General features: G+C 47.8%; 1 protein-coding gene across 1 annotated transcript; it reads right to left on the reverse strand.

Moving 5' to 3' along the window:
- Window positions 1-8,247: 8,247 nt before the first annotated feature.
- Window positions 8,248-11,046, reverse strand: H6S33_001354 (uncharacterized protein; the record flags this gene model as incomplete). Its single annotated transcript, XM_044832722.1, has 4 exons — window positions 8,248-10,375; window positions 10,462-10,475; window positions 10,540-10,680; window positions 11,005-11,046. The coding sequence occupies 4 exons, from the start codon at window positions 11,044-11,046 to the stop codon at window positions 8,248-8,250; spliced, it is 2,325 nt and encodes a 774-aa protein (XP_044694321.1).
- Window positions 11,047-14,813: the final 3,767 nt, after the last annotated feature.

Raw genomic sequence — 14,813 nt, forward strand, 5'->3', positions numbered from 1 at the left:
GATGATGATTTAAAAACTAAATAATCGGGAAAAAAGAAATAATTCTTTAACCGTCGATCAACAAAAGTTGGGTTTGATATAGAATGCTGTAGTTGTGAGTCGCAAAAGAAAGGAATGCCCGCTAAAAGAGTGAAGCGGTTGTGTACGTGAAGATAGGAATACGCAAAGTTGCCTGGAACGAAGGTTGCCTTGTGCGTGGTGAAGGAGAGAGAGAAAGGAAGGGGAAGATGGAGGTCAACGGGCTGCATATTAAGGGAAGTGCCAATCAAGCCCAGCCCAATCGCACCCCTCCAAAAAGGGGGTGAACATGTACCTGACTGTTGGACGACTTTGGCCTCAATGTGTAAGTTGAGTAACTGACGCCCGGGGTCGTCGCAGGCTGAGGCTGCATGGATAATCAATCTAATGAGATGGATGAACCCAGAGAACTTTCCTGTTCCTGATGGTCGTCTCATCCAAAGATGGCAAAGTCGATCATTTCACAGTACACTGACCTGCCCGCTGCTGGCTGCTACTGAGAACGAATTCAATTTCGACAAGACGGGACAGACACGTTTCTGTCTGAGTTCTATTGTTCGCCGACACCGCCCACTTTCTGCCCAGTATTTTTCCTTCGCGAAGTAGAAAACGGGCAAGTGGGCGACTAATGCTCGGAATTGAAAAAGCTGCGACCAGGGGCAAAAAGGAAATGAGCGCAGCAAACAAGGGTGTTAGGTAGGCTAGCCCTCCAATGGGAAGAACGAGCTGCCGATTCCGTTGTTATTGGCGGCTGCAGTGTTGTTGACCATCCATGCTGACCCCCTTCCTGCAAGGTACCTACTCTACCTTGGCTGCAACAACCATCCAAGACAGCAGCCTATCAGATCTTAGACCTCGTTCCAGGGCCCAGGACCCTTCAAAGTCAGCATCTTGAGCTCTCGAGGGGGTCCAGGAGCGACGACAGCAGCAGATAGAGCAGACTCCAGATATTGAAAGGTCATAAATCTTCTGTCGCGAAGCGCTGGCAGAGTACGTCACGCTGCTGTGTCGCTGCTGTGGTCGCAGCGACGATTGTACGTAGGCTTAGGAGATTTGGTCCGCTGAATTACATAGACTTGTTTGGACGGTTTATTCAACTATTTGGCATCTTGAGGTGACAACAACGTTTGGCTTACTTCAGCTTGCGAGAGCTCCTCAATTGATTTGAATATATCGTGGCCTTGGCCTCGGTCTGCTGTAGCGGTCCCATCCTATCCCATCCCAAGCCCCAAAATAAAGCTGATCTGTTCTAGGGATTCGGATCCACGAAACCCCCAAATAATTGCTTGACCAAAACCTTAACAGCCTGTTGTTATTGATGGTCCCGACCTGGCTGTACGACATCAGGATCAGGGTGCTCTTTGGAAATTTTGGAGGCGTGTTTCAAGAACAATAATAACGGCTCCGCCCATTATCTGCAACCCCAGTGCGGGGACATCCATGGCCACCCCCTGTGGAAGTACCTAGTACAGTGGTCAATAATACCTATGTCCTCTGCGCTGTACTTCCCCCCGCACATTGGACAACAAAGATAATCAATCTTAAAGACTGCGGGCCCCTCAGGCCATGATCGCTAAAGCCGCCAGTCCTTTCAAGTTCTCCTAGATGAGCCCGAGCCCTACATATTAGAGTACCGTCGACCTGGATCCTGCTAATTCTCTATAGATCTAACTGTTTATGACTGTACTTGGCAGGTAAATGTACTGGGAAGGTTCTCTTGGTTCGCGGGCAATTTCGGCCAGGGACCATGCATGCCCGTAGCTATATTAGCTAACTACATGTGAGTAGAAGCTGCCGAGCAATCAGACCAAGAACGCGTCGCCGACGGAGCTCACAACAGCTGCTGCATGTATGTATGTATGCGAGTGACATACTATGAACATCTGCATAACCCCTCACCACCACTAACAGCACATGCATAGATCCTCTGCTGTGCTGGCGCTCGCGCTCGATCGTGCAAGGGCTCCCCACTGGTAGCTACTAGAATGCAACAGAACCATAATTCGAAGCATCAAATTCCAACGGTGGCGATGCGGGATCTGTCTGGTACATAGCTAGTACCGAAGAAATGTGGTGTGTGTTTAAAAAGGGGGTCCACACGCCTTGGCGAATTGATCTCTGAGGCTCGGCGGCATGTGCCGCACACGAACCTCTGCTCGTCCCATCAGGGCCATCACTGACCCTGTTCCGAGATCCCGCGCGTGCCAGTGCCGATTTCCTCGAGCATTCAATAGGAAGTGATATTCTCCTCTCCTGCAACTCATGGAGCAGATCTCGGAGGATACTGAATCTCGTTGTGGTCACGTCAAGGTGCCGTTTCCGGCTCTTTGCACCTGTGGGCTCCCTATGGGAGGGTACCACCAGCTTGCGGTGGCCTTGATTGAGGTAACAGTTGTTCTTTTTGATTTGTGGAAACGACATAAGCTTCTGCGCCTACATTGCCGTGCAGGAAATATAAATGAACAGGTATGTGCATATTTTCTCTATTTATTCAGCTCCTTTGCACGCATTTAATATAGTACCCGCAGACAAGCCCGCACTGATCGATACTTCTACGTAAAGTACTCTGAGGAACTTCTACCATTTTCCAGCTAGTATCGTCATATAGGTACGATACGAGCTCGACTCGCATCGTCATATATTTGCCGACTCGCCTCGCAAGTCAAAACCACGGACAATGTCCGTGACTGACTGACCAGCGCGACTGTCTCGCTCAGTTCACCTTAATTACCTACTTGCACAATTTTATCTCCTCCCGCGAAATGTCTTTTTTTGCTCCCCATCGTGTCGCTCGGTAACAACTACAGGGAAGTACCAGGGTAAGGGGATGTTTTATATTGCCTCGTGTCTTGATATAGATTTCTAGGTAAGAGTACATGCTTGAGCACAGATTGTTTACTTTAGAGCGGCAGTAGCTATGGGCTTTGTTCCTTTTTTCGCTTGCATGCATACATAAGCATTGGTCGGCTACTTCATAGTCCCTCACTCGACATACACTTTATAAACTTAATCGAGTCCGTATACGCGTTACGCAAGATAGGCAGGTAACATCTGGCTGTCTCGGATTTCCAATCACGGGAGGGAATTCCCGGGGTTCCGAAAGATCTTTCGAGGCGCATAGGAAGAATATGTACATAGAGTGGAGTGCGTCGGGACCGTGGGGGCGGCTTTTATGCTCGGATCGATTAGTGGATCCTTTAAAGAGGATGTAAATTGCTGCCGGAGCATCACAATAAAGAGAGTTCCAGAGTAAGCATGAACATCGAGTATACAAGAATTCTTGTCAAAACATTACTCGAACATTGTCTTTTTCGTCGTTATCCCCATATCCAATCCTGGGCATATTACATTCCAAGTACTAGACTGATATCTTTCCCTAGCCAATTGCCTTCTCAAGTCTTGAATAAACCAATTCGTTCATGAAACTAGCCAATTTTGGTATCTCACAAATATAACATAACAGAAGTAAAGAGTTCTTAGTTGCCTCCGAGCGGATGCATCGGAATTCGAGATAAGTACCCGTCACTGGGTTTGCGGAGATATGCAAGGAAACGATTAATCGTTATCGATAAACACTAACTCAGAACACAACGTATGTATTATTTTTTGTAGGAAAAAGGGATTGATAAGAAAATCAACTCAATGAATCCTGTTCTATGAGCACTATACCCAGGTCTTATTAGCCAATTCCATCACTCCATCGTTTCCGCCCCCCTTCCAATTAGCCTCCCTCTGCAAATTAGAAAAAAGAAGAGATATCACACACCCTTCCCCGCCCCTCTTCCAACCTCACCATATCTTCTCATTGGTTCTACTTTCTCCGCAAACAGTGACTTATAATACCAAAATCTCCAGCACCACCTACCCACCCTGTTATACCCTAGCGGGTTTTCCTCGCCCTCACCCGACCATCCCTGACATGAGCACTCCCAATCAAATCCCGGCATACGGGTTTCCGTGCATTGAAATTTCCAGTCCTTGCGGCATCGGTTGTCCGTCTCGTAGATGTAGGCGCATTTAGACATGTCGGCGTTGCAGTGCTTAGTTATCCCCTCTTGGTGTATAACGGCACTGGAGCCGGGTCTGATGATGTAGGTGCATTCGCAGTGAGAAATGTGGGTGACTGATTGGTAGTAGCAGAAGAGGGTGAAGGGATGGGAACAGCGTTCAACGTCGTCCGTGGGCCTGAGTTGAGGAGATCGGTGGGTTGCTTTTGAGCCTTCTTCAAAGGAGTCCGCCGTTTTGGCTGTAACGGTGTCTTTTCCGACTATTATGGATGAGCGGTAGGTTAATAATGGGGGCATGTGGTTTTGGTGAAGGAGAAAGGAGACGTACTAGATGTCGAGGTCGTTTGACGACCGGCGCTGGCGACGACGAAGAAAATAAGGACGAGGGAAATATAAAGTTTAATAAAGCCATGCATAGCAATATGAACGAGAGTTATATATATATAAAAATATATGAAAGGCCAGGGAAGGTGGAAAATTGGTTTTTTATAACTGATTGTCGTGCCAGTAGAATTCTCAATCAAGGTTGATCGAATCTCGATTTTCCCCACTTGTGGATACAAAATTCTAGGTATTATTTGTAAAGACACAAGAGCACTCTCGATCTCTGTTTCAATGCAGTGAGATTAGAAATTGATCGAGGAGGAGGCTATACTGAAGTGTAATATGTATTTTGTACTGACATCACAGTTGCTGTGCAATGTATCAATTCATATTCCCGTTAGAATCATCACTGCCGCAGCAGATATCCGCACGGCGTACCTTCCGTGACTAAACAGAGTGGTTTCAGAACCTAAAAAGTTCCGGCGAAGAGAAAAGAGAAAGGATGAATGTGTACGCACATGTGTGTTGGACACCGATCTTCTGGCCATGAAGATGCCATTTCCCAAGAGAACTAACTCATCGGCGAAATCGTACTCTTCTATTGCATATAGATCATGTGCAGAATTTTTTCATGATATAATCAATATCATAATGGAACTATGTAAACTGTAGAGGATGATATAGAGGAATATACTGACTGAAAAGAAAAGGATAGTGAAAGTATAGGATCCCACTGCAAGATACTCCTGCTAATAGTGTTCCGATTCTTGGCTGGGTGAAACCTAATAGATATCCCGGAGAACTAAAGAACGAAAATTAAGAAATCATTTGGGATCTTTATGACGAAGTTATGAACCCATTTACTTGGTAGTAGTGATTAGGTTAAGTATTAATCATGGTAAGAGAACCATAATAGGAAAGAGGGCTAGATACTCACGATTTTGCCGGGGGCCACGATGTTCTCAATTATGTGGTATATAAAAGTCACTACTCGTAGGTTCTGAAACTTAGGTTACATTACTTACTACTAGATGATATGCTAATTGGCATTATACATGAAGGCCCCGTGGCAGTCTAGGCCTTTACCGAAATAGACCAATCTTCAATCCACAAATCCAAACCCCGAAGCTCTCTCCAACTTTTATCAAAGCTCAATGCCATAGATCCGGCAGACCACGGCTACATATGTATCCATATATGGAGTAGCATATGTAGGCATGTAAAACAGATCAATGACTCTGTTCTTCTATTTGATATTGAGCTCGAGGTATCCATTCCCTTATTATAACTGTATCCGGCATATATACACAGAGAGGGCGTTGTGATATGTCATTACTCTTGATGTTTTAGAGACTGGTCGTTGATGGTTTTGTTCAAGATATAATTTGCCGTTCCTTTCTCCAAACCACGATAACACCCTTGTCTCAATGTACCGGCTCCATTTGCTGACAGACCCTACCGTTGTCTCGCCACCAACCATCTCCAACATGCTGTGCGCGCTTAGCTTTCATGTTGGATATTTTCTGTTCTAACAACATCTGACCCGCTGGGAGATTGAAATTACAAAGCGCTGTAATGTAGGTACTTATGTATTTGGACGAACTTGGAACCGGACGCCCCACCGCCAGTTGTTTCCATCTCTCCCAAAGTGGCAGGTATATGAGAAGATTCTCATGTTGTCCCTCGGGCGATTGGATGTTTCCGGTATATACCCCATGGGGTGAGGGGTCTGTGATGAGTGTGCTGCCTGCATAGATCACTCGTATTTGCTACTACATGTCGCTACATGTAGACAAACAAACTGCGAATCGATGCTGCCTTCTTGATGCAGGTATCCCCGTGGTGGAGTACCGGGTGCAATATAGGATGCGATGATCGCCGGTCAGGGTTTATTCAGCAGGCTAGTAGATTACCGAGAAATAGGATAGGTCGATAGATGGGGGGCTCAAGTAGAGGGATCATAGGGGGAATTTGTAGTAGATACCAAGAACTTGGTGTAGTCTAGTGGGTGCACTCATGAGAGCGCATCATGGGTGGTCACTCTCCAGCTAGATGCTTGCTAGAGTACCTACAAGGCTCTGGCATTAAGTGAGCGAACTAAATGGGGTGTTGACAGGTGAGGATCTGTTCACTCACTAAATGCCAGAGCCTTGTACGTTGACGTCTCGCTAGGCTCTTCACACCTGGATATTTTTCCGACAGGTGCATATCAGCACATCGCAACACGCTATATGTGCGCTACTCTCCTCCACCTACCACTCTCTATAGATCTACCTATATACAGTGGTCCTATACCTACGAGATCTCTAACCTAACCATAGATGGAGAGAACTCAACCAATCCCCTAAACTCGGTGTTGTTCGGCAAAGTAAGTACTATCTGGAACCAGGATGTCGGAGCCTTTTGAGCCTGTACCTGTAGAGTGGAGTATGTAGATAAAATCAACATCCTTGCCGGCCGGCCGGACTTTTGACTGGAGATGGATGATGATAAGGTACGGGGTGCAGGATTTAAATGCATGTGTCAATCCCATAGGAAAATCTTCATGCCCCACTATGACAGTACATGTGCTCATGTGGGGAAAGAAGAGGGTATTTACCTTATCAATGTCGCCTCACCTCCACTCGCTCGGTTTACCCTCGAGCTCTCCTACTTATACACACCTCGGCCAATTCTTCACCAGGTCATGCGACGTCACTCGCTCCCCTCCCTCACCAAACCTCAACTCGGTATCACGTTCATCGGCGTCCATACAATCAACTGTGTGAAAGTAAAGGCTTGTGACATCATCCTTTAGGGTATACTACCAGTCTCTATCAACTGTTATCGTCCTAACCATCCCCATACACACCCACCATGCACCTGCACCACTTTGATCAGACGAATCGGCATATCAGGAACCCGGTAAGATCTTACCTCGATCCAGTCCAAGCAGCATGTGAGGTCCCGCGGTCGATTGTATTCTACACAGAAACCCTCATAATAACCAGCAACCCCAAATCCACCAGCGTCTGCAGACGGATCGGCGTTTCTCACGAAAGTGTCCTCAGAGCCGCTGCTAGTAACCGTCTCTCGATAGTCTCTCTGCGTCCAACAGCATATTGCTTGATTTTATCTTTATGAGGCACCAACTACATCATTTAATATTGCACTGCACATCATATCAGTCGATCGATTCAATCTACATACACATGAACCTCATCGATCCTGTGGTCCCGGAGCTCGGATTCACCACCTCCCGACGACGCCGGCCGGAGCTGCAAGATCCGCCCTGGCATGCAGCCCCGCAATTGTCGGGTAATGCCATGTATTTCTTCACGAATAAAAATCCATAGGCATCTTATTTAACAGTTCCCTCCCTTCGGATCTTCTTTCTGCCCTTATTTTGTCAACTCAAGTACATAAGCCACGCATGTGTGCTGGCCATGGTCTTCACCCTATATCTTGCCATCACCAATATCCCAACGAACGCCATAATGCAACAAATAATAAAGAGAACAAAAGAAAAGAACAAGAAAAGACAACAATCAATACTACAAAGAAATTGATAGCAGCAGAAGTGGTCAAGATTTACATGTCAAAAGAGGGGGGGGGAAGAAAGAAAGAAAAAAGCATGGCGAATGTGCTAACTGTTCTAAGGGGAAGCAGATCCGGTTATGATATTCGCAATTTTAAGAAATTGGTACGAAAGAAGGTCTTTGCCGACGAAATAACACGAAACAAACAGAAAAAACAAATCCCTTGACTACAAGGATTACTCAGTTACGTTCCCAGACCAGGCAGACAGATGATATGCCTAAACGACACCCAAAAAAGAAAGAAAAGGAAAGAAGGGAGGGAAAAATACACAAGCACGAAAAGAAGCCTCCCTATATTTGATTTGTTATATAAAACCAAATCAATCGTGTGCGCCCACATTCAATGCAATCGATGCTTTCTTCCGCAAGCCGAAAAAGCTAGTTCGATGTTTCGCCTTTGCTTCTTTTTCCTTCTTCTTCTTATCTTTTTCTTCTTTTCCGGCATGCCCATTTTCAAGCATCTCTCTATCGAGTTCCTTTACCCGTTCCCGTTCTGGTTCATCAAGTTTGTTCAGACCTCCGTTCGTCCCATTCAGCTCCCGGTGCTCGTTCGTGGGCGGAAGCGATGGGGACATTATCGATGTTGGTGTGCTAGGTAATGCCGGGACGGCTTGCAAGGGGGACACATCTCCATTCTCGTAGGAGAAAGATACATTCCGTTCCCGGTCTTTCTTCCCCTTGCCATCACCTCCTAGCCATTTTGGTGGCCCGCGAAGACTTTTGCTAGTGGAACGGAACCGATTCATGCCAGCGTGATAGCTAGTTTCTCCCTTATCTTTCTTTTCTGCCTTCTCTTTCTCTTTCTCCTCCCGCTTCTCCTTCTCCTTCTTCTTGGTCTTCTGGCCCGGTGTACCGGGAGGGATTTGATCAGGAGAATCAATGGGTGGTCTCCGACTGGGATCAACAGGGATCTCTGTGCTCATCGTGGGAGGGTTCGAAAGATTCAAAGGAGGTAAATGATTCTCCTTCAGTTCTGCGCCAACCGACCCTCTACTAGCATGTCCATTCATATGAGCGCCTACGACCGTTGATTTTAACTTTGCTTCGGCTCTTGCTGCGTCGGCCGCCGCCCGTGCGGCTTCTTCTTCTTGCTGCTGTTCCGCCCACATTTCCCTTTGAACCGCCTCCAAGGTTGTTTCCTGGTAAAACAAGACGTACGCACATGCCATTCCGGGACGCTCACCAAAGAAGTTTCTTACATAGGCCTTGTCCACCGGCTCGACGAGCTCATCATCAAAAAGCAACCAGCCTTTGTCCTCAGTCTTGACTATGGCTACATAATGTCCATGATATGGGCCACCGCCAATGTGAACCACCACAGCGTATAGTTCGTACAACCTATCTTGATCGTCTGCATCATCTGTCGTGTTGAATAATCTCAGGTGATAGGGGTATACCACTCGATAGTGTAGCTTCTCGAAACGTTGTGAAGTTTCCATGTACTTGAATCGTTTCAAGTGTAACGCAAGAACCTTCGGTAGCCGCTTAATCTTCATTCGCTTCTCGGCTTCCTGCAACCCCCCACAAGTGTCACAGTGAAACTTGTTGCGTTCACACAGCATTTCCGACGCGGAGAAGTTCCGCAAGCACGATGTCACCGACGAGTTCTTCTCCAGATCGATTGACAGGTCGAGGAACGGTTCGTTTCGTCGTGATACGTTCTCGCAAGTGAGACATTTAGTCTCGGAACTGATGAGACCTTCAAACAGCTCATGAATCCAACCAGCCGCTGATGCGGAGGTCATGGATGCCGTTGAAGCAGCGGAAGACGAATTTACAGGTGTCAACGAGCCGGACGATTGCGATGGGGGCGCCGCCGCCAGGCTTCCATTTCTTAATCCATTCTTCTTCTGGTAGTCGTCAACGTTCTCTATGACCTGATTCAAGACAAAATTCAGAAACTCGTGAGCGTCCTGGTGTTGCTGGCCACTGAACATATCATTTTTTCTCCTTAGAATCTCTAAAAACTTTGCAGGATTGACAACCCCTGTCCGCGACTCATGCCCCATGATGGCCTCAAAAATATCCTTCAGTCCAGAAAATAAGTTCTCCTCCATACCATACGCAGCATTGTTTGATTGATCAACGTTTAAGACAGGACCGTTCAATAACGCTTGTTTCTTTTTCGCTTCTGGTGTATCCTTGTTTTCGCCCGAACCCATAGGGTTATTGGTCAAACTAGCTGCTAGAGGCAGATGTTTCTGCCTTTTCAAATCCTCTTTCCCTCCCGCAGTTGGCTTTGGTATATTATTCCGGAGAAGTCCGGTTGGGGAAGCCGGGGTTGATAATGCAGGTTCGGTGCTGACCCTCGCAAGTTGTCGCGCGTTGTGTCCCCCGGATATGCTTCCATTGGGTTGACCGGGAAGCTGAGATCTGTGGGGAAAATTGACGACACTTTCTCGGAAAGGTTTCGAGTAGTATAGACATTGTAGAATTGAATTGCAGTAGCTGCGGTCGAAAAATTAGTTAAAAAGTCAATTCCAGAGGGCAATGAAAAATGCAATTCTCAGGGAAAATCATTCATTGTCCCATACCAAGTATTTCCAAACTGCGGCAGAATAAAAGATGTTAGTTGAGCAATCCTTTCTTCATATACTGGATGTGGGGCGTACGCCAACTACATTCTCCATCCCAAAAAACTTGTCGCTACCATTAAGTCTGGGGGGTCCATCTTCTACCAAGGCCTGCAATCCGGTTGGTGGAGGCTCAGCTTTCTGCTTTGTGGGCGAATTCAACGCGGGTTGGTGTGAACTCTGCAGGCGCACATCAAGGGGCGTGTCAGCACTTTGTAATTTCTGCGCGCGGTGACGAAGGTCTGCCGTTCCCTCCCTTCCCCACAACCTCCATCAGCCTCACAGACTTCTTTCTGAGCTCCGTCAAGCCTTGCGGTTTACCACCGTTATGGGGTACAGGTGTGATCGCTAGGAACCAGAATAGAAATCATGATAGACGTGATACGGGTAGGGAAGAAGAAAGAGGGACGAGAGGCTGGGGAAAGGGAAGAAGGATGGTGAGGAGGATAGTGGTTGATGCAGCACGTAGCGAGAAAGCGGGCCGAGAGAGGAATTAAAACTGACCGCGCGCTCCATCCACGGGAGGTTCTTGAAAGAGCTCAACATCTTGAGCGGCGAGTAAGTGCCGTCTGGCTACCTATGAGGGTAGATTGTTTGGGGCGTGGTTCTCGTGTACCGAAGGTTGGAGGGGGGCGTATGTGTTGAAGAAAGGATGCCTAGTCACTGTGAGGGAGGATGTCTGTCCCACTATGCTTTGTCTTGTTCTGTTTCTCAACACACTTGGGCGGGGATTTAAGACTAGGAGTGGGAAGGTAAGGAAGAAAAGTAGGTCTTGGAAGGAGGAAGAGTGGTGGCTGTCTGCTGGTGAAAACGGGATTTTTACTGAGCACGTCTGTGTTAGACAAGAAGAGCGGTGGTGTAGGAGTGCTTGATTTGATGCCTTGCACACAGGTTTCGCGGGCAACGTTTAGGCGAAGGTTTGGGCAAGTGGTAGCAGCAGGACCTCAGTATGGTGAAATAACGAGTGAATGGACGAGTAGGAGGGGGAGTGGGGGCGGCAGCAGTTAGGAAGGTCGGACAGCCGCAAGTCCGTGGGTAGTAGGTTATTGGCAATCTATCTACGGTCTGGTCTGTCTGTCTCAAGGGGATGACAGGTAATGCTTTTATTGTCTGAGGGTTCCCAATGGGATGTGTGATTTTCGTTGCAGAGGGAATAAGTAATGGCTTGATAAGGCTGGGGGGTTTACTGGAGGTGTATTCAAGTGGGTATGGGCGGTGATGTATTGGTGTGAGGGTGTGAGGAGGTTGGTAGGCAATGAATGGATGGATGGATGTAGGTAGAGTATTGTATTGTGGGGAGGAGGAGGGGAGGAAACCCTTACTAGGGGAGACCTAGAGTACTCGGATGTACCGAGTCAGTTTTCGCCGGTGATGCACACTCGTGTGTACCGTCAAACCAGACATGAACTTCTCGCCGGCTACTATCCGGGCATGCGAATGTGTGTTTTGTCAATTGACAGTACCGTGGCTCGAATTGTCCCCCAATTGTCCCCCGAGTGTATCCCGGATACCTATTTTCTTACTCAGTCGCAACACCACGGAATGTATCACCACCATCGCCATGGCCTTGATCCGTTCTTCATCCCACCCGCCTTCCTGCTTGGCTCTCTTCCTTGGCCTACCCATACCTACATACATGTATGTAAGTGTAAGCCAAATGACGGCTGTCCCTGATTCTGATTACCGGCAGTCTCATACCTACCTATTCCGAAGCGGCTCTCAGAGATACACACTACGCATACACAGCCTTCTGATTTCCCAGTAAATTGAGCTACATACCTATGGGTATCGCCAGCTAGCAGCTCGGGGGATCTGAACCCCATAATTAGCATTTCCCCATACTCACGACCCCATAGTTACTGGCTATCAGAGAAGAAGAAGGAGAATCAGCCTCCCAGGGCAGAGTGGTTTTCGTGGGATCCGGGGTGGAGAGACCCTCGTCGTTCGCTCGGAACTCCGCCCCTCCACCTCTTCCTCCACATCCGCACCCTGCACAAAATGGTTACGCATCTCTTGTTTCAGGGCTTAGGTTTATCAGACTCTCTTACTAAACTTTGTGGATCAGCCTAAAACGTGCCGTTAGTAGCCAACTGGAATCTGCGGAGGAATAACACTCGCGTGGCGTTGACAGGAAAAGTCCCCCTTTCCTTCCTTTCCTTCCTTTCCCACAGCGTAACATAAAGTAGAGTAGACTCGTAGGTACTCTAATGAGTAGAGTAGGTAGAGCAGGTACCTACATGTACATACATAACCCTAGGGTAGGCACGGTCTAGGGACCTCCCCGGTTCCAGGGTCTGTTACACACGTGTGCTGCGGGTGGATCTAAAGGGGACCCCCCTTCGCTTTTTCTACCTATGGGTGGTGCGCGTGCAAAACCACCTTCTCCATGATCACCAAAACTCCAACCAACCACAACTGACATCATTCGTCATTTGTTTAGTATCTCAAGGAAGGAATTATGACGGTGAGACAATTTCCTATCGGAGGTCAATGAATTATGGTGAGAAACGTTACACATACATACACAGAAACGAAGGGCTTAGTCAGGATACAGGAGGGTGGCCTTGTGGGAGCGGTGCCATCCATACCGCACACAACACCTTGCCTATCATATCACCATCTAGCATCACCAGAGAGAGACAGGAGAAGTGGCTTTTTGGTTGTTTATCCTTTTCTGCCTATGTGCTTTTTGGCGTCTACGACTGGCTGGATAGCTCTACTGATAAACGCCGCCTCCTGCCCGCCCTGCCTAATCGATCACAATTGAAATATCTTGCCCCATGTGCATACATTTAACGCATTGCCCGCCCCCAGAATCGTACATAATAAAAGCCTTTATTTCTCCAACCTTCATTCACCTTCACCAGCAATCTACGCAAACAAAAATGTCTCTCTCGATGCAACAACACTCACCCACACCGGCCATATTCCTTTCAAGGATTATCCATACACAACGGTTCTTTGCAACCTTCTAGCGTGAGTTCCACCCCCGGGACAGGGACAGACAGTCCATCCCACATGTGACGTAGTTTAGCCGATTACCGGTGGACGGTGGTGGGTGGAGAGGGGAATTGATAAGCTATCGTTGAATCTGGGGTGGTTTAGCTCGCTCTCAATCTTCACCATCTGTGGTGAGCGGCGGGGAGGGATGGAGTTGATGGAGAGGGCATGCTACTCCGCATACGATTTCAGGTACATCGACGAACCTGCATACATTTCTCTTCCCCTACAGCTCCGCTCTGGCATAAAGTATTCTAGCAGCGTCCATCCATAAATGCGCAATCCGACAAATCCAGAGTAGGGTACCAAGCCATCAAGCCATCCAGCCATCCTTTTCGGAGGTTCTTGGTACGGTACAAAACCGTGTTTTCCACCCCTGCCAGCCCCCTCACGCCCCCCCTCAACAAAATTTTCAATTTTCCTACATACGCCACAACCCACCACACCGCACCGGGATAATCACCCCGCAAACCCGACCTTGCTTTCAAGTTTCGCGGCTGTTGATGGCTCTGCGGCGGAGATGCGGCGGCTAAAGGGTGGAAAGAACCCGGGAGACTGGAACAGATCAGAAAAAGTCTAATAAACGCAGTGCAGTAAAAGCGCTGCTGCTGCAGTGGGATGGGTTTCCGGGAGATTTCTACCCTACTTTATTCTGTGGTTTCCGAATACTGGGAAATATCAATCCACGAGAAATGCTTAGAACAACCTCCGGTGAGAGCTAGACGATGCCAAGAGGACAACAACCCCGATGGATGGATGCTGGAGACGTCAAGTTGATGATCCTCAACGCACGATCCACAAGCCACTTCACTGGCACAACAGGAGATCTGCTACAGCCCACCACCACACCACCGTACCGCATAGGCACATATGTCATATAAGATGAACCGTCAAGATGGAATCATTGTCGCCTCCCACACACAGTGTAGACCTCTCTACTCTCACACATGTACAAGTATGTATGTGCTAATAGAAGGATGACTCGCCATAATTCCACCCGTTTTAAGACTTTCTTCCAGGCCTACAAAGCGGGGTAACAGGGGGTCCGCAAGGGAGGTTTCGAGTGATTTTTGGGAAATCCTGGCACTGGTTTAGCGAAAAGACCAGGCTTAATTTGTAGCTTAATAGCGGTTGACCGGTTGGTACTACCTATATTTGTGCTTCACAGGAATTTGGGGAGGTACGACTTGGTGCCCGGGTCACTGTACCGAAGATAATATATCTACAAATATATATTTTGCGGGGATCCTGACATGAGCATAGTCGCTTGTTCCTGAGCGCATGGCGAGCAACAGGCATATTGATTATACCAC

This window comes from Morchella sextelata (genome assembly GCF_020137385.1).
Source record: "Morchella sextelata strain SCLS chromosome Unknown scls_10, whole genome shotgun sequence".
Taxonomy (NCBI): Eukaryota; Fungi; Ascomycota; class Pezizomycetes; order Pezizales; family Morchellaceae; genus Morchella; species Morchella sextelata.